Source organism: Ostrea edulis, chromosome 6 (assembly GCF_947568905.1).
Source record: "Ostrea edulis chromosome 6, xbOstEdul1.1, whole genome shotgun sequence".
NCBI lineage: Eukaryota > Metazoa > Mollusca > Bivalvia > Ostreida > Ostreidae > Ostrea > Ostrea edulis.
This window is the reverse complement of record NC_079169.1, coordinates 14,776,177-14,790,991: the sequence shown is the minus strand read 5'-3', so window position 1 is coordinate 14,790,991 and position 14,815 is coordinate 14,776,177. Positions and strand designations below refer to the sequence as shown.

The following is a 14,815-nucleotide window of genomic DNA, read 5'->3' as shown; positions in this document are numbered from 1 at the left end:
TTGTGTATACAAGCTGTCAATTTAAAGCTGGGGAAATAATCGTGGACCTAACTTACCATGATATGATTTAAATGAAACGCAAGTGGAAGTGTGGACCACTAATTGGATGGTTATAAGTGTGACACTTCACCGATGAAACACATACTCTGCCTAGTTACTGTTGGTATTCAGATTGGACAACAAATTTAATTAAGATAATTAATTCTAGCACTGAATAAGTTAATTATGAAACATGGACCTTAATTTCAAGACTATAATATTGAGACATGAAAATAAGATGATAATTTTTAGACTGAAAATTATTAAGAGAAGTGTGAATTTTAGCTATCATAGAATATGAATAAAATATGAATCCAACCTGATTTTTTAACACGTATTGCAAGTATCACTTTAAAACTTCTCTCACAAGAATGTGAGTAACAACATCAAACAATCTTTTGATGCAAGATTTGAAATATATTGGTCATATTGACGATTTCGGGGTTTATAACCATTACTATTTGAAAATTTGAATTCTTGGATTTCTGATAGATTTTGGCAGTCCCATGGACTTCAAGTTGTTGAGAGTTTCCTGTTGTATATGGATAGCATTGTATCAGTATTATCAGTAGCTGTAATATATATATCTATAATCATTACTACAGTAATTTGATCCAAAGAGTCAGCCGGCGTGGATCATCAGATCCAGGAGACGTGAAGCGTCAAGTTTGATCTGATCCGCGCCAGTCAACAAGATGTGATCCAACTTTCAGATCAAGTTACTGTAGTAATGATTTTATTATATAACCCCATATGCATCTTTAAATCCACATTTATAAAATACTAAATGTAATCCAAATAATCAAAAGCACAGACATTCAGTGAAATTATATATTGTGTATGCAGTTTTGTTTGTGACGCGGTCAAAAAACGTTGCATTGATGTATTGTGACGTCTGCATTGTGACGTTATCAGTTTCAAAGGATACTGATACGGAATCAGAAAACCACAGTGTGGTGATCCTGAGAACCGAATCACACTCTGTGAAATCAACAGTATGAAACATTGATGGGTATATGATAAAAGTGAATATCAGTACTATTTATACACATTGACAATATTGTATTGTTTTTGCAGGTTTTGCTTCTGTTGGTTACGGCAGTGCTTATTGTACATCTCAGGCGGAATTGATGAGAAAACTTCATCGTTAATTTGAATTTGAAAACTGCTTCTGATTAAATGTACCCAGGCTAAATGGTGATGCACAAATGAGAATTAAAACTGACTAATTATATTCAAGTAGTACTGTGCCTGTATTTAGCGATGACCAAGTTTGGAATAACTAGAAGGGTTTACATTGTACATTACAGATCAGTAAAACATTTCAAATCACATGTTGGTTCCTGGCACGGATTATTTGTAGAATGTGCATGTAGTGCTAGAACAAGAATCTCTGATGTGCGCTGTGTGTTTTTATTTTGTTGTTATTGTTTTTTTTCTAAGAGATCATGGATTGGTCTTCCTCCATTATCCAGTTTTGATATCATGACATTGTTAAATGCACCTGATGCACTATAGGTATGATTTACATTGTAACATATTTATCTATGGAATCAATTGTCCATCGCATACAAGTACATACTCTTAGCTTGCCATTGTACATTGTATTTTGAAAAGTTTAGCTATTTATAGTTTCTGATTCCGATTCTACACAAAATTTTTGTAATTTTAGGCCCCCACTATGAAATGGCCAAGGCATGTTACTTTTTCTGTCGTTCTATCATAATTAAATTTTCACTCTTTATTTCTGCTATGGATGCTGAACTGAAATTCAGTATATAGACATGTGTACATTATAAAAGTATTATTTGATTTTTGACAGAGTTATGTCCCTTGGACTTAAATTTTTTTCCAAGAAATCAGTTTCTGCTTATTATCTTCAGTCAATGTATAACATGAACATTTTGAATTGAAATTCAGGATATATGAAATATACATCATGAAAATATGCAGGTCAAATTATGAAATGAATCCAGTGTCTGACATCATATTTGGCAGAGTTATGTCCCTTGGACTCAGAAAATTTTAAACATTTCCTTATATCAGTCACATATACAATTTGAATTGAAATTTGAGATTTAGGTACATGATGAGAATGCACAAGTCCAGTTCTTACATGGGTCTGGTCAGATAAGTTTTGGCTAGGCCGGTGGGGACATTTGTGTCGCTCGATCTATACATATATATTTACATGTATTGTTACTGTAACAGTAGTTTTATTCTTGTCTCATCATCTCATGTTAGTTAGGTAACATTTGAAATTGTTTGTTGTGAATTATGACAATTGTTTACAACTGGTTGAAATACTGAATTAGGTAAACACTGGGTTTATCACCATTTTTCTACTAGTTTAATGTAATTAGTATTTAAGATAATGAATCGTGATAATCCTGTGATGTAGTTTGCCATTATTTTAAATTACATACTGACATACATGTTTAAAATAAAAATCGACATGCATGACTGCGTGTATACACTATATCTGTATTTTATATGTATAATTATATTTTTTTAATAAAGGCGACATATATTCTTTGGTTACAGCCGAGTTTCTCTGAAGCAGTGAAGGGCTTGAAAACTTGGAAGTTAAAGTTCACATGGCTTATAATCTGTAAATCATGTTGTTATCTTTAACGAATTTCAAAGAAATGACCCAGTATCCATTTCCCTCCATTAACATTCAAACAAATGTTAACCGGAGATACACTCTCCGACTATGCTGACTAACCGTGGTCCTGCCTTCAGATTTGTTTTAAATTGACGTAAAAATTAAATGCCCTATTTGTTGCCTTGGCCTACCCTCCAGGGTGATGATTTGAATAAACTGGAATCTGCACTACCTGAGGATGTTTGCAAATTAATGAAAGATGGAAGATCACAAACAGCGATCAATCTCATAAGCAATACAAAATAGAGTTGGGAAAATGCGGACCCCTGGATATACCAGAGATGGAATTAGGTGCCGAGGAGGAGTAAACATCCCGTCGACCAGTCACACCCACAGTGAGCCTTAAATCTTGATCAGGTCAAATGGAGTTAAAATCAGTGTGCCAAGAATGGCCTAACAATCGGTATGAAACAAGTCAGATAGCATTTGACCCAATGATGGGTTGTATTGGCAAACTAGATCATTAAAACGACCATAGATTATAATCCAGCTTGTACAACAAGGTGACGGCATAGTTGTTTGGTTAATTGACTCCAGTATGTACAATACAACAGCATAGTGGTGTGTTTGATTAACTGACTCCGGTATTTACAATACAACAGCATAGTGGTGTGTTTGGTTAACTGACTCCCGTATGTACAATACAACAGCATAGTGGTGTGTTTGGTTAATTGACTCCGGTATGTACAATACAACAGCATAGTGGTGTGTTTGGTTAACTGACTCCAGTATGTACAATACAACAGCATAGTGGTGTGTTTGGTTAACTGACTCCAGTATGTACAATACAACAGCATAGTGGTGTGTTTGGTTAACTGACTCCAGTATGTACAATACAACAGCATAGTGGTGTGTTTGGTTAACTGACTCCGGTATGTACAACAGCATAGTGGTGTGTTTGGTTAATTGACTCCGGTATGTACAATACAACAGCATAGTGGTGTGTTTGGTTAACTGACTCCAGTATGTACAATACAACAGCATAGTGGTGTGTTTGGTTAACTGACTCCAGTATGTACAATACAACAGCATAGTGGTGTGTTTGGTTAACTGACTCCAGTATGTACAATACAACAACATAGTGGTGTGTTTGGTTAACTGACTCTGGTATGTACAACAGCATAGTGGTGTGTTTGGTTAACTGACTCCAGTATGTACAATACAACAGCATAGTGGTGTGTTTGGTTAACTGACTCCAGTATGTACAATACAACAGCATAGTGGTGTGTTTGGTTAATTCACTCCAGTATGTACAATACAACAGCATAGTGGTGTGTTTGGTTAACTGACTCCAGTATGTACAATACAACAGCATAGTGGTGTGTTTGGTTAACTGACTCCAGTATGTACAATACAACAGCATAGTGGTGTGTTTGGTTAATTTACTCCAGTATGTACAATACAACAGCATAGTGGTGTGTTTGATTACTCGACTGTATGTACAACTAAAACAGGAAAATGTCAAACATCTTTCAGGGTTTTTTCTGTTGTCAGAGAACAACAAGAACGAAGTAGAGATTGAAATTTTATTCTTTTGGTAAAATGAATTAATATATTAACACCACGATTTTTTACCAGACATTAGTAACCATGGCACTACACAGATATGATAGTCATTTCTATGTTTATCATTGGTGACCTTGCTAAAGGTCAAAATATATCCAAGTTTTATTAAGCTGAATACCACAACCCTTAACATGCACAGGATGACAATCACCAAAAATACATGTAGCAGGTAAATAACATGAGGAATGTACTTCAAAGTTACACATAGATTCAACACAAGTATAATGTTTAATTCATTAAATGTATCTAAAGTATAATTACATGGAAATATCCATGACTGTTAATAAATTACGTAGGCAATGTGACTAGAATATAAATAAATATATCAACTTACAAAGAGAACTCTACAATCAGCTGTTTATGTACAATTCAAATCGACAGAGAAACATCCACAAACGGTCTGTTGTATTTTCTGTACAATTCAATGATGATGAATAAGTTTTACAGCAGCATACAAACTCATGAGAAATTCTGTTATAAGGATGGACTAAATCTTGAAAGCATCTTAAACAAATAAAAAAATTACCTTCAATTGTACATGTATTTGACAAAGACAATGTCATTAAACTTTCACTTGCTTCACAAGACAGAATTGGCAGCTGATAAAAAAACCCAGCATGAGGTACATGTATAATACAAAACAATCCGCTATCGTATCTAACAATATATATACAGGTTTGTACAAAAGTTCTACAATAATATACACAATGGTCTTATCCTGGAATGAATTCGTTTACCAAAAAGCAGTAACTCAGAGAAACCATTTGGTTTGATACAAAGGCACACACACACAGGTACGATTATTTTTAGTGTAAAATATAAATACAGTACATTCAAGCATAAAAAAAATAATTTTAAAAAGTGGACAACGGGAAAATTCATCACTATAATTGAAAAGAAAAATCCCTGTCTTAATTATATCACAGTCTGACTTAGGATTCCAATGAATGTGGACATGGAGGAAGCCGTAAAAATGTCATAAATCTGGTCCAGCTAATGGACGGAGTGGTGCGGGTAGAAAAGTAATATAAGACATATCAAACCTCACAACTGGAGAAAAATCTAAAACTACAGTCCAATTCAAATTCATAAAAAAAAATCTTCGCCATACACAACATAAAAAATATTTTAAAAACATCAGTTATTATCCTCTGCTAAATGCCTCTTATATACATTTTAAAAACATTTTTCATATACAATTGGAATTTAAAATAGTTTTGATTTTTCTGAGTAAAACTTTATTCAGATTATGTAAAGCATCACAGTAATTCTCTGGTCAATATGAGATCCCAGTAATTCTCTGGTCAATATGAGATCCCAGTAATTCTCTGGTCAATATGAGCATAACAGTAATTCTCTGGTCAATATGACCCAACTTTGACAAAACTCATGAGTAACAGTAATATCTGAAGCCGCTGCACTTCTCAGTCACTGGAAAGCAATTCTCTTGATATCGCCCCATCCCCTCGATCTTTGTCTAACCATTGTTTACATGGGAAGGTTTTCTTCTCATTGGTACCCAGATTAATAATCTCTATTTTGTCCAAAAACCATGCAGGACGGAAGTTTTTGTTGTCGTGTTCAATTTGCACTTTTTCAATTTCCCCTAAAAAAAAAGACAAAATTTAGTTAGTATAAAGTAATTTCTTCAAATTTGGTTTTTTTTTTAAAAACACACAAGTACATGTGACAAATTCACTAGAGTTTACCACTCATTCAGGTGAGAAGAGGACTGTTACAATTAAATTTCATGTTTAATGAATTACCTAGATCTAAACATTCTATCTCAAACTTGTCTATCTGGTTGCGCTCAAAGAGGTCTCTCCAGCTCTGCTCCAAGCTACGTTTGCCCGAGTCCCCGTTTTTTCCATAAATCGTGAGATAAACATTAGCATTTGTTCCTGCACCGAACACGTCGCCAGTGTACACAATTATCTGGTATTTGACCGAGGCAAGACCTGTGAAAGAAATATTAAAGACTTGATTAATTAATGATTTTAGATAAATCTTATTAAATTCTTGATGCTTTGAATACCTGAAATTGCATTATAATATAAAAACATCTGAGTTCATGCAGACCTGTAATGTGTAAACTGACCTTCCACACATTCTACTTAGGTAAAATCTAGTCATACACTTACTTCTTACAACAGATACTTGACTCTGTTCCACATCCTTCAATCTAGTCATACACTTACTTCTTACTACGGATACTTGACTCTGTTCCACATCCTTCAATCTAGTCATACACTTACTTCTTACTACGGATACTTGACTCTGTTCCACATCCTTCAATCTAGTCATACACTTACTTCTTACTACGGATACTTGACTCTGTTCCACATCCTTCAATCTAGTCATACACTTACTTCTCACTACGGATACTTGACTCTGTTCCACATCCTTCAATCTAGTCATACACTTACTTCTTACTACGGATACTTGACTCTGTTCCACATCCTTCAATCTAGTCATACACTTACTTCTTACTACGGATACTTGACTCTGTTCCACATCCTTCAATCTAGTCATACACTTACTTCTTACTACGGATACTTGACTCTGTTCCACATCCTTCAATCTAGTCATACACTTACTTCTTACAACAGATACTTGACTCTGTTCCACATCCTTCAATCTAGTCATACACTTACTTCTTACTACGGATACTTGACTCTGTTCCACATCCCTCAATCTAGTCATACACTTCCTTCTTACTACGGACAAATGACTCTGTTCCACATCCTTCAATCTAGTCATACACTTACTTCTTACTACGGATACTTGACTCTGTTCCACATCCTTCAATCTAGTCATACACTTACTTCTTACTACGGATACTTGACTCTGTTCCACATCCTTCAATCTAGTCATACACTTACTTCTTACAACAGATACTTGACTCTGTTCCACATCCTTCAATCTAGTCATACACTTACTTCTTACTACAGATACTTGACTCTGTTCCACATCCTTCAATCTAGTCATACACTTACTTCTTACAACAGATACTTGACTCTGTTCCACATCCTTCAAATCCAGTTCCTTGCCCATGCTACGCTTGAATGGAGAAGATCCGATCTGGATCCAGTCCTTACAGGGGAAGAGGTACTTGTCTCCGGTGCTGGTGTCCGTGATGGCCACTTGGTAGCAGTACCACATGGCATCCTTCCCCTCCAGGTCCTGTAAAGGTTTGTCTTCTCGTTCGTAGGCTCCGACAGTAACTAGCTGAATTTTCCCCAGATTCTTACAACTGTGGCTGAACGTATTGGTGTCACCTCTAGGAAACACAATGTACACATTTAAATATACTACATTCTCCTTCATAATACACAGCTTAAGGAATGTCAGCATGATTCTTTCACCACATTATGACATTGTAATTTATTTGCATATGTATATTTTCTCCTGATTTAAAAGACATCTGCTGCTTGCTTTGATGCAAAAATTTCAAAGCTTCATCAAGAAACTTCAATATTTTATGTATAATACAGTAAATATCCATGGACACCAAGAATGAGGTTTGGATAAAAGAGGATCTGTATACCTCCGGAGTATCTTGTCTCGAGCGCTGTTCTTCATCTTCATCTTGGTCTCTCCTTTCTTGCCTTTGATTATCAGCCAACCATTATGTACGGTACTAGCCTTCTCTTTATCAGCTGTTTTTACTTCAATTTCATAAACTGCAAGTAAACAAAATATACAAAGCATTTACACACTGATATTTTCTGACAATCTGTTCACCTTGGTAAAGCTTTGGTATATATACTTACAAATAATACATACTAGATTACAATTATAAATGTAATAGACAAAATGCAATGGATGAAATAGCTTTCATAATGCTTTATGTCACGTAAGTTTATATAAAAAAAAAATAGGACTTGTTTCACATGACAAGCACTAAGTTTGTAAATCAGAATGAATTTGTATTCAAGACCCCGGATGATGAAATGTGTCTTAGACTTACCTAGAATTTCAATCATTTATAGGTGATTATCGGCCTAAAACTACTCTAAATCTGTACTAAACTCAGCTCTCTGGTGATATGATCTTACAATCTCACTTCAGCCTATATCTCAGCTGAGCTAACTCTAAATCTGTACTAAACTCAGCTCTCTGGTGATATGATCTTACAATCTCACTTCAGCCTATATCTCAGTTGAGCTAACTCTAAATCTGTACTAAACTCAACTCTCTGGTGATATGATCTTACAATCTCACTTCCAGCTTATATCTCAGCTGAGCTAATGAGTAATCATGATCTTGCTGTTCATCACAAAAAGATTTTTAAAGTTTTTCCCCTATATATTCTAATATCAAAATTTGTTCCCCTATTGTGGCCCTCATCTTCCCACTACAGCCATGATCTGAAGAAACTTGCACCTGCATTTTTACCCGAGGATGCTTGTATATTTCACTAATCAAGAGCCCTGTTTTTCTTGTTGAAAAGATTTCTTCTATACATATCCCCCCCCCCCCCCCCACCTACCTTACACCACCGGGGGTCTAGATTTGAATAATTTCAAATCTGCATTCATTAAGAAAGCTTTCACATCAGTTCTGTTTTTTCTGGTCCAGTGGTTTTGAATACACATTGGTCCAGTGGTTTTGGAGTTGAAGATCAAAATGTGAAAAGTTTACAGACAGACATATAACAGGTGATCAGAAAAGCTCAGGTGAGCTAAAAACATATCTTGAACTGTTTGTTTACTGTACAATTTTAGCACAATATATAGATTTAAGTATAAGATATGATCCAGGGCCCCAGCCCGCTAATTTACTGAGCAAGGATTTTTTTTTTAAATGAAGATTTGTATATATCCACTAACATTCTGTACACAAGAATGGAGTGTTCATGTATAAATTACTTGTTTCGTCCTGAGATCCTGGGGTTAAAGGTCGAGTCGCACAGGTCAGTTCCCTCACAATCTGTTTGTCGTCCTCCTTCTTTGAGAGCCATTTCCCACAGTGGAAAGTGTACTTTTTTCTGGTTGACATGTCTTCCACTTCAATATAGTCTAAATGCCACGCTGCTCCAAAACCTACCACGTAAAAAATGTTGCTAATTATTGTAGTGCTGGCTAATTATGATGCACACATCATCCAACTGAAATTCAACACAGTACAGTACATCACCACAAACATTAAACAGTTGATTGTGGTAGCTATAGAATATAGAGGCTTAGCTGCAGAACTGTCGTTTGGGGGGAAAAAATTGGGAAAGATCATATTTCTCCCCAGTTCTGTAAAGACTCATTTTAAATTGATGTGTTTTTAATTACAATATTGTCTGTCAAGCTAATTTGTGGCAAAATTGTTGTAGCTCTACTGGCAGTTTTTAATATAAGAACATGATTCATGAAAATATACAATGAAGGCATGTACAAGTAAAACTAGCTCTATGTCACACACACACACACACACACACACACACACACACACACACACACACACAATTAAGGCTTTTTTAAATAAGATACGATCCTAATTTCCAGCAACAGAGGGCATGTCTACAGGTTTAAGGAAATCAGCACAAATGATATTAAATTTAAGTACACCATGTAATCATAAAAAAAGGCTTCTTGAAACAAAGAACACTTACTCTACACAAAACACAGAAGGATCCGATGAGATTTACTCAAATGTGCAAAACTATTCATCAAAATTGAAAGGACTATAATTTTAACAAGTCAAACATAATGGGTGATTTTGTTTTAAAAGGAAGCATTTTACCCATATCTTGTTCATTTGCCAGAGAATGAGTGTTGCCGCTTCTAACAATGGGGAAAGAACGAGTGTTGGCACTTCTAACAATGGGGAGAGAACGAGTGTTGCCACTTCTAACAATGGGGAGAGAATGAGTGTTGCCGCTTCTAACAATGGGAAGAGAATGAGTGTTGCCGCTTCTAACAATGGGGAGAGAATGAGTGTTGCCACTTCTAACAATGGGGAGAGAACGAGTGTTGCCGCTTCTAACAATGGGGAGAGAACGAATGTTGGCACTTCTAACAATGGGGAGAGAATGAGTGTTGCCACTTCTAACAATGGGGAGAGAACGAGTGTTGCCACTTCTAACAATGGGGAGAGAATGATGTTGCCACTTCTAACAATGGGGAGGTAGGAGAATGGTTTAAATCACAAAATAAAGATTGTGTGTTCCTTCAGCAAAAACTAGCAGTGCACTTCTTATTACACAATTGTCATGATACTGATCTGTGGTTCATTCTTCTGTTGACACGATAAGCATATTCAAATATATAAGTCTCCTCTTCTTATTGTAAAACCTATGTTTAAGAGTACAAATAAAATATCTAAATCACATAGAAATAACAATAACTCTAATTCACACTTTCATTGATAACAACACTAGTGCTCTAGAGAGTCACACCTTACTTCATTTTCACACTTTTGGTATCAGACCAGATTTCATTTTTGCACTCTTGATATCAGACCAGATTTCCTTTTCATGCTTTAGAAAGTCTTGCCTGATTTTGTTTTTGCACTTTTAATAGTCAGACCCAATTTCATTTCCATGCTCTCGATAGTCAGTCCTGATTTCATTTTCACGCTCTCGATAGTCAGACCCGATTTCATTTTCACACTCTCGATAATCAAGCCTGATTTCATTTTCATGCTCTCGATAGTCAAGCCTGATTTCATTATTGCACTTTTGATAGACACTCAGCAAACTTAGCTATACTGACTATGCACCACACACGTCTATAACAAATACATAGATATAAATGCATAGATAAGCAGATCTACCAAAAATGACTACAGATAGTTACCAAGAAGATCTATTCAAGATGAAAAGGTAAATACAAAATAATCAGTAAATTAATTACAAGACATTCATCAGTCAAAAATTATAACTGCATGCATTACATGTATCAGCACATTAATTCAAAGATGTTTGTCAGTCAAAAATTTTAACTGCATGCATTACATGTATGTGCTATATTTTAAAAAGAAAATAAATTAGTGTACTACATTACTTCAAAGGATTCAGAAAGGGGGAAAGGGAGAGTTATTTTATATAAATAAAAACACATTATATACAAGATGCATAATTATTATTATATAGATTTATTAATTTTAAAATAATTTCAGAAACACAAGCATAAATAAAAATGAAGAACATTGAAAAAAGACAGTACAGTCACATTGAATAAAGTGGGTTATTTATATATATTATTTAAATTATTCACAAGATATGAAATGAAATGCCGCCATTTGACCAAAGACCTCTCAGCATGCATGACCTTGACTGTCACCAAATATGAAGTCGTTAACTTACACAGCCATACAATTCAAATATTATGGCCATGATTAAAGTTATTGACAGACAGATATAAAGCAGACTGACAGTCCAAAAACAGTATGTACCCAGACTCCAACTTCCCCCAAACAGCACTGGCTTACCTTTATTGTCGTGCCACACTCGACACTTGGACATTTCTCCTGTACTCAGCATCTCTTTGAAGGAAAACACATCCAGCTGATCATTCTCGAATGGGCTTTTGTTGGTCTCCGATTTCTTCAGATGGAGTTCACCTGTATCACCATTTAAGCCAAACAAAATGACGTACACGTTAGCGTCCGTCCCAGCACCAGGAACGTTGGAAGTCTTCACAGATATCTTATAGGTTGTCCCTAATAAAAGTAAATTTATCTAAATGTACAACTTTGTAATATATAGGAGCTGAAAAAATATAATGCATGGGGGTGGGGTATTATAAATGTAACATTCAAATGAACATTTTATCATTTCAAAAATGACAATACATGTACACATACATGTATGAGATACAATGGTGTTCAATCTTACACTACTTTCTTTTCCTTTCATGTAAACTAATCTGAAATTGCCTACTACCACTACTATACACATCCATGACACTAGAATGACTTACTGGAAATGACCTCTTTGCCCCTTTTTACTGCTGGAATATCCCTCCAGTATTTTTTATCCTCACTCTTCTTACCAAACCACTGATTACATTCAAATCTGTACTTCACACCAGTTGCAGTGTTAAACAAATCAATCTAAAAACAGATAATTAAACAATAATCAAATATTATGTACAAGAATCAACATTTTTTGGACACTTTTTTTGAAGCTGTAAGATTTCTTAGGAGCTTAATAAGCACAAATCCTGCAAGTATAAACGGCAGAGTGATGAAGAGATCGATCTGACTTATACCTACCCTCTCTAAGTACCAGTGATGAAGAGACCGATATGACTTATACCTACCCTTTCTAAGTACCAGCTCTGCCGGCTACCACTCGCTGATGTTTCCACACGGATTTTCTTCAGTGAGCCCACATCGTCTAGCTCAAGCTATCGAATCAGAATCAATAAATCATAAGAATATAAAACATGGTTTATAGTAACAATTCATCATACTCATATTTGCTTGAAAATAATTCACGCATTGGATATACATGTATACTTTAGTCTATTTATTATTATATACATACAGTCAAACCTCATTATCTCGAACACTATGGGACTGATAAAAAACTTTGAGATAACCAAGGATTTGCGATATTGAGGGTAAAATACTTTAAAGAATAAGAGGTTGAGACTTCCAAATTACATTGACATACCCATGGTACTCAAGATATCAGTGTTCAAGTTCAACTGTATGTAATTATCAAATAAGATTTAATGGTGATGCTCAATGATTGGTCCAGTGGATCTTTTCTGGGGTGTACCTCAGAGTGAGTTCACCTAAATATTAACTTCAGGAGGTTTTTTCGGGATTACCCTCTTGACCAACCATTGATTTCAAGACAATTTTATCGACCAATCAAATTGTGTGTTTTAAAGCATATACTACATATATGTATCAGGTAAGTCAAATTCAATGCTGTTAATGGCTTAACCAATCATTACTAATTATGGTCAAATCACTATCTACCACAATGTAAGAAATTGAGAATACATTTTCCTTCAGTCCAGTATCAGTTTGACTGTTGAAATGCACATGCTTTTATTTGTTGGAGGATAAAAAAAAATATTGTGAAGACTGTTGTAAATTTTCATCATTTAATAAAGCAGTTTGTGACTTTTAATTTGGTTTACTTGTGACTATACAGACCTCACGAGTAGACTTCATCAGAGGTCAATAATGGTATAATGTACACCAGGATGCAACAATTCTTTAAATTTTGAGATTTTTTGAATCCCTACACGAATGTCACACCCCTACAAAATGGAACCTAAAATTTACCCTGATGTTGTCTTCTCTTGCTCGTTCGAATCTGTCCGAGGCTTTCTCCAGTTCTATCGGGGTTGAGGTTCCACTTTCACCCGATGCAGAGAGCATGATCTTCATGTCAGTTCCCGCGTGCTCCACGTCTCCAGTCACTACTGTGCACTCATACGTAATCTCTGTAATATCGAAGTTTCATATCCTGGGTCTCAAATTTTCTAATCTTAATCTATTCAAAATTCTTCATTCTTTTCTGAAAATTCTTGTGGAATGTATGATCAAGTACTCATTATACACTGTACTTTGAAGGAAAAAAAACTTTTTGTCGACAAAAAATAAAAATACATTTGTGATATTTTTTTCATTTAATATTAGCTTACTTGCAATATTTTTCTATTTACAACAGTTGGTGTGGTATAATAATTCGGTGTGGTATAATTATTTGTTGGAAACACACAAACAGTCGGTGTGGCATAATAATTCGGTGTGGTATAATTATTCGGTGTGGTATAATTATTTGTTGGAAACACTCAAACAGTCGGTGTGGTATAATTGTTCGGTGTGGTATGATTATTTGACTCACTTGGTCTGTAGGACGTGATCGTGCTCATTCCTTCATCCAGAGAGAACGTTCTCTCCGTCTTTCCGTCGCTCTTGTCTCTGGCCAGCCACTGCCCACAAGTGAACAGGAAATTCTTGCCTTTTGTTGGCATGTCCACACTGACCTGCTTCACAAACCAGCCACTGCCCGGAGAAGTGCCATCGTGCCCAAGCTGTGAAATCAAAATTACATACATGCACACTTAATACACAACAGACGCTCTGTACATCACTATCAATAAAAAGAATAATTATAATAACAGATCCAAACTTGTTCAGCTATATCTTCACTATAAGCATTATTTTCTAGAAGAAATTTCCTTTTTGATAAATCAAACTTAATGCAGTGCACGAAATCATAACAAATAGCATAAATTCCATTGCCTCTTTCACAAGGTCTCTAAGAATTTGAATTTTCCAGCCACAAACTGATCTCTGGTTTAAGAACATGTCAACTCAGAAAACTTACTTTAATTTTCTTCACTTCATTCACATCTGGGGCATCGAAAGAGAATGTCTTGATAGATTTTGGTTCAAATTTGTCCCCGGCCTGAGCGAACTCCAGATACTGAGTCCCTGTGTGTAGTTTCTTGGTTCCAAAAATAACTATCCACACATTGGCGTCTGTACCATTATCATCAGCGTCTCCTGTCCAAATCTTCACACTGTATGGGATTTCTGAAATAAATATTCAATAACAACTTGAATGCAACAAAGATC

At 35.3% G+C, this 14,815-nt stretch overlaps 2 protein-coding genes across 4 annotated transcripts in view; one reads left to right on the top strand and one right to left on the bottom strand.

The window, feature by feature from the left end:
- Window positions 1-2,580, top strand: part of LOC125683834 (tetraspanin-9-like) — a 12,435-nt gene extending 9,855 nt beyond the window's left edge. The window contains exon 8 of one of the 2 annotated variants that reach the window (XM_048925317.2): window positions 1,117-2,580. In XM_048925317.2, coding sequence (XP_048781274.1) covers window positions 1,117-1,170 — 54 coding nt within the window. In that variant the 3' untranslated portion in view covers window positions 1,171-2,580. The other variant, XM_056141651.1, reaches the window with a different exon arrangement.
- Window positions 2,581-4,219: 1,639 nt separating this feature from the next.
- Window positions 4,220-14,815, bottom strand: part of LOC125683838 (lipoxygenase homology domain-containing protein 1-like) — a 59,697-nt gene continuing 49,101 nt past the window's right edge. For both annotated transcript variants that reach the window (XM_056141649.1, XM_056141650.1), the window contains 11 exons: window positions 14,565-14,773; window positions 14,079-14,268; window positions 13,514-13,674; window positions 12,532-12,618; window positions 12,190-12,322; window positions 11,699-11,929; window positions 9,145-9,318; window positions 7,821-7,956; window positions 7,270-7,553; window positions 6,040-6,231; window positions 4,220-5,879 (listed from right to left, as the gene is read on the bottom strand). In XM_056141649.1, coding sequence (XP_055997624.1) covers window positions 5,698-5,879; window positions 6,040-6,231; window positions 7,270-7,553; window positions 7,821-7,956; window positions 9,145-9,318; window positions 11,699-11,929; window positions 12,190-12,322; window positions 12,532-12,618; window positions 13,514-13,674; window positions 14,079-14,268; window positions 14,565-14,773 — 1,979 coding nt within the window. In that variant the 3' untranslated portion in view covers window positions 4,220-5,697. The remainder of the gene's footprint in view (window positions 5,880-6,039; window positions 6,232-7,269; window positions 7,554-7,820; window positions 7,957-9,144; window positions 9,319-11,698; window positions 11,930-12,189; window positions 12,323-12,531; window positions 12,619-13,513; window positions 13,675-14,078; window positions 14,269-14,564; window positions 14,774-14,815) is intronic.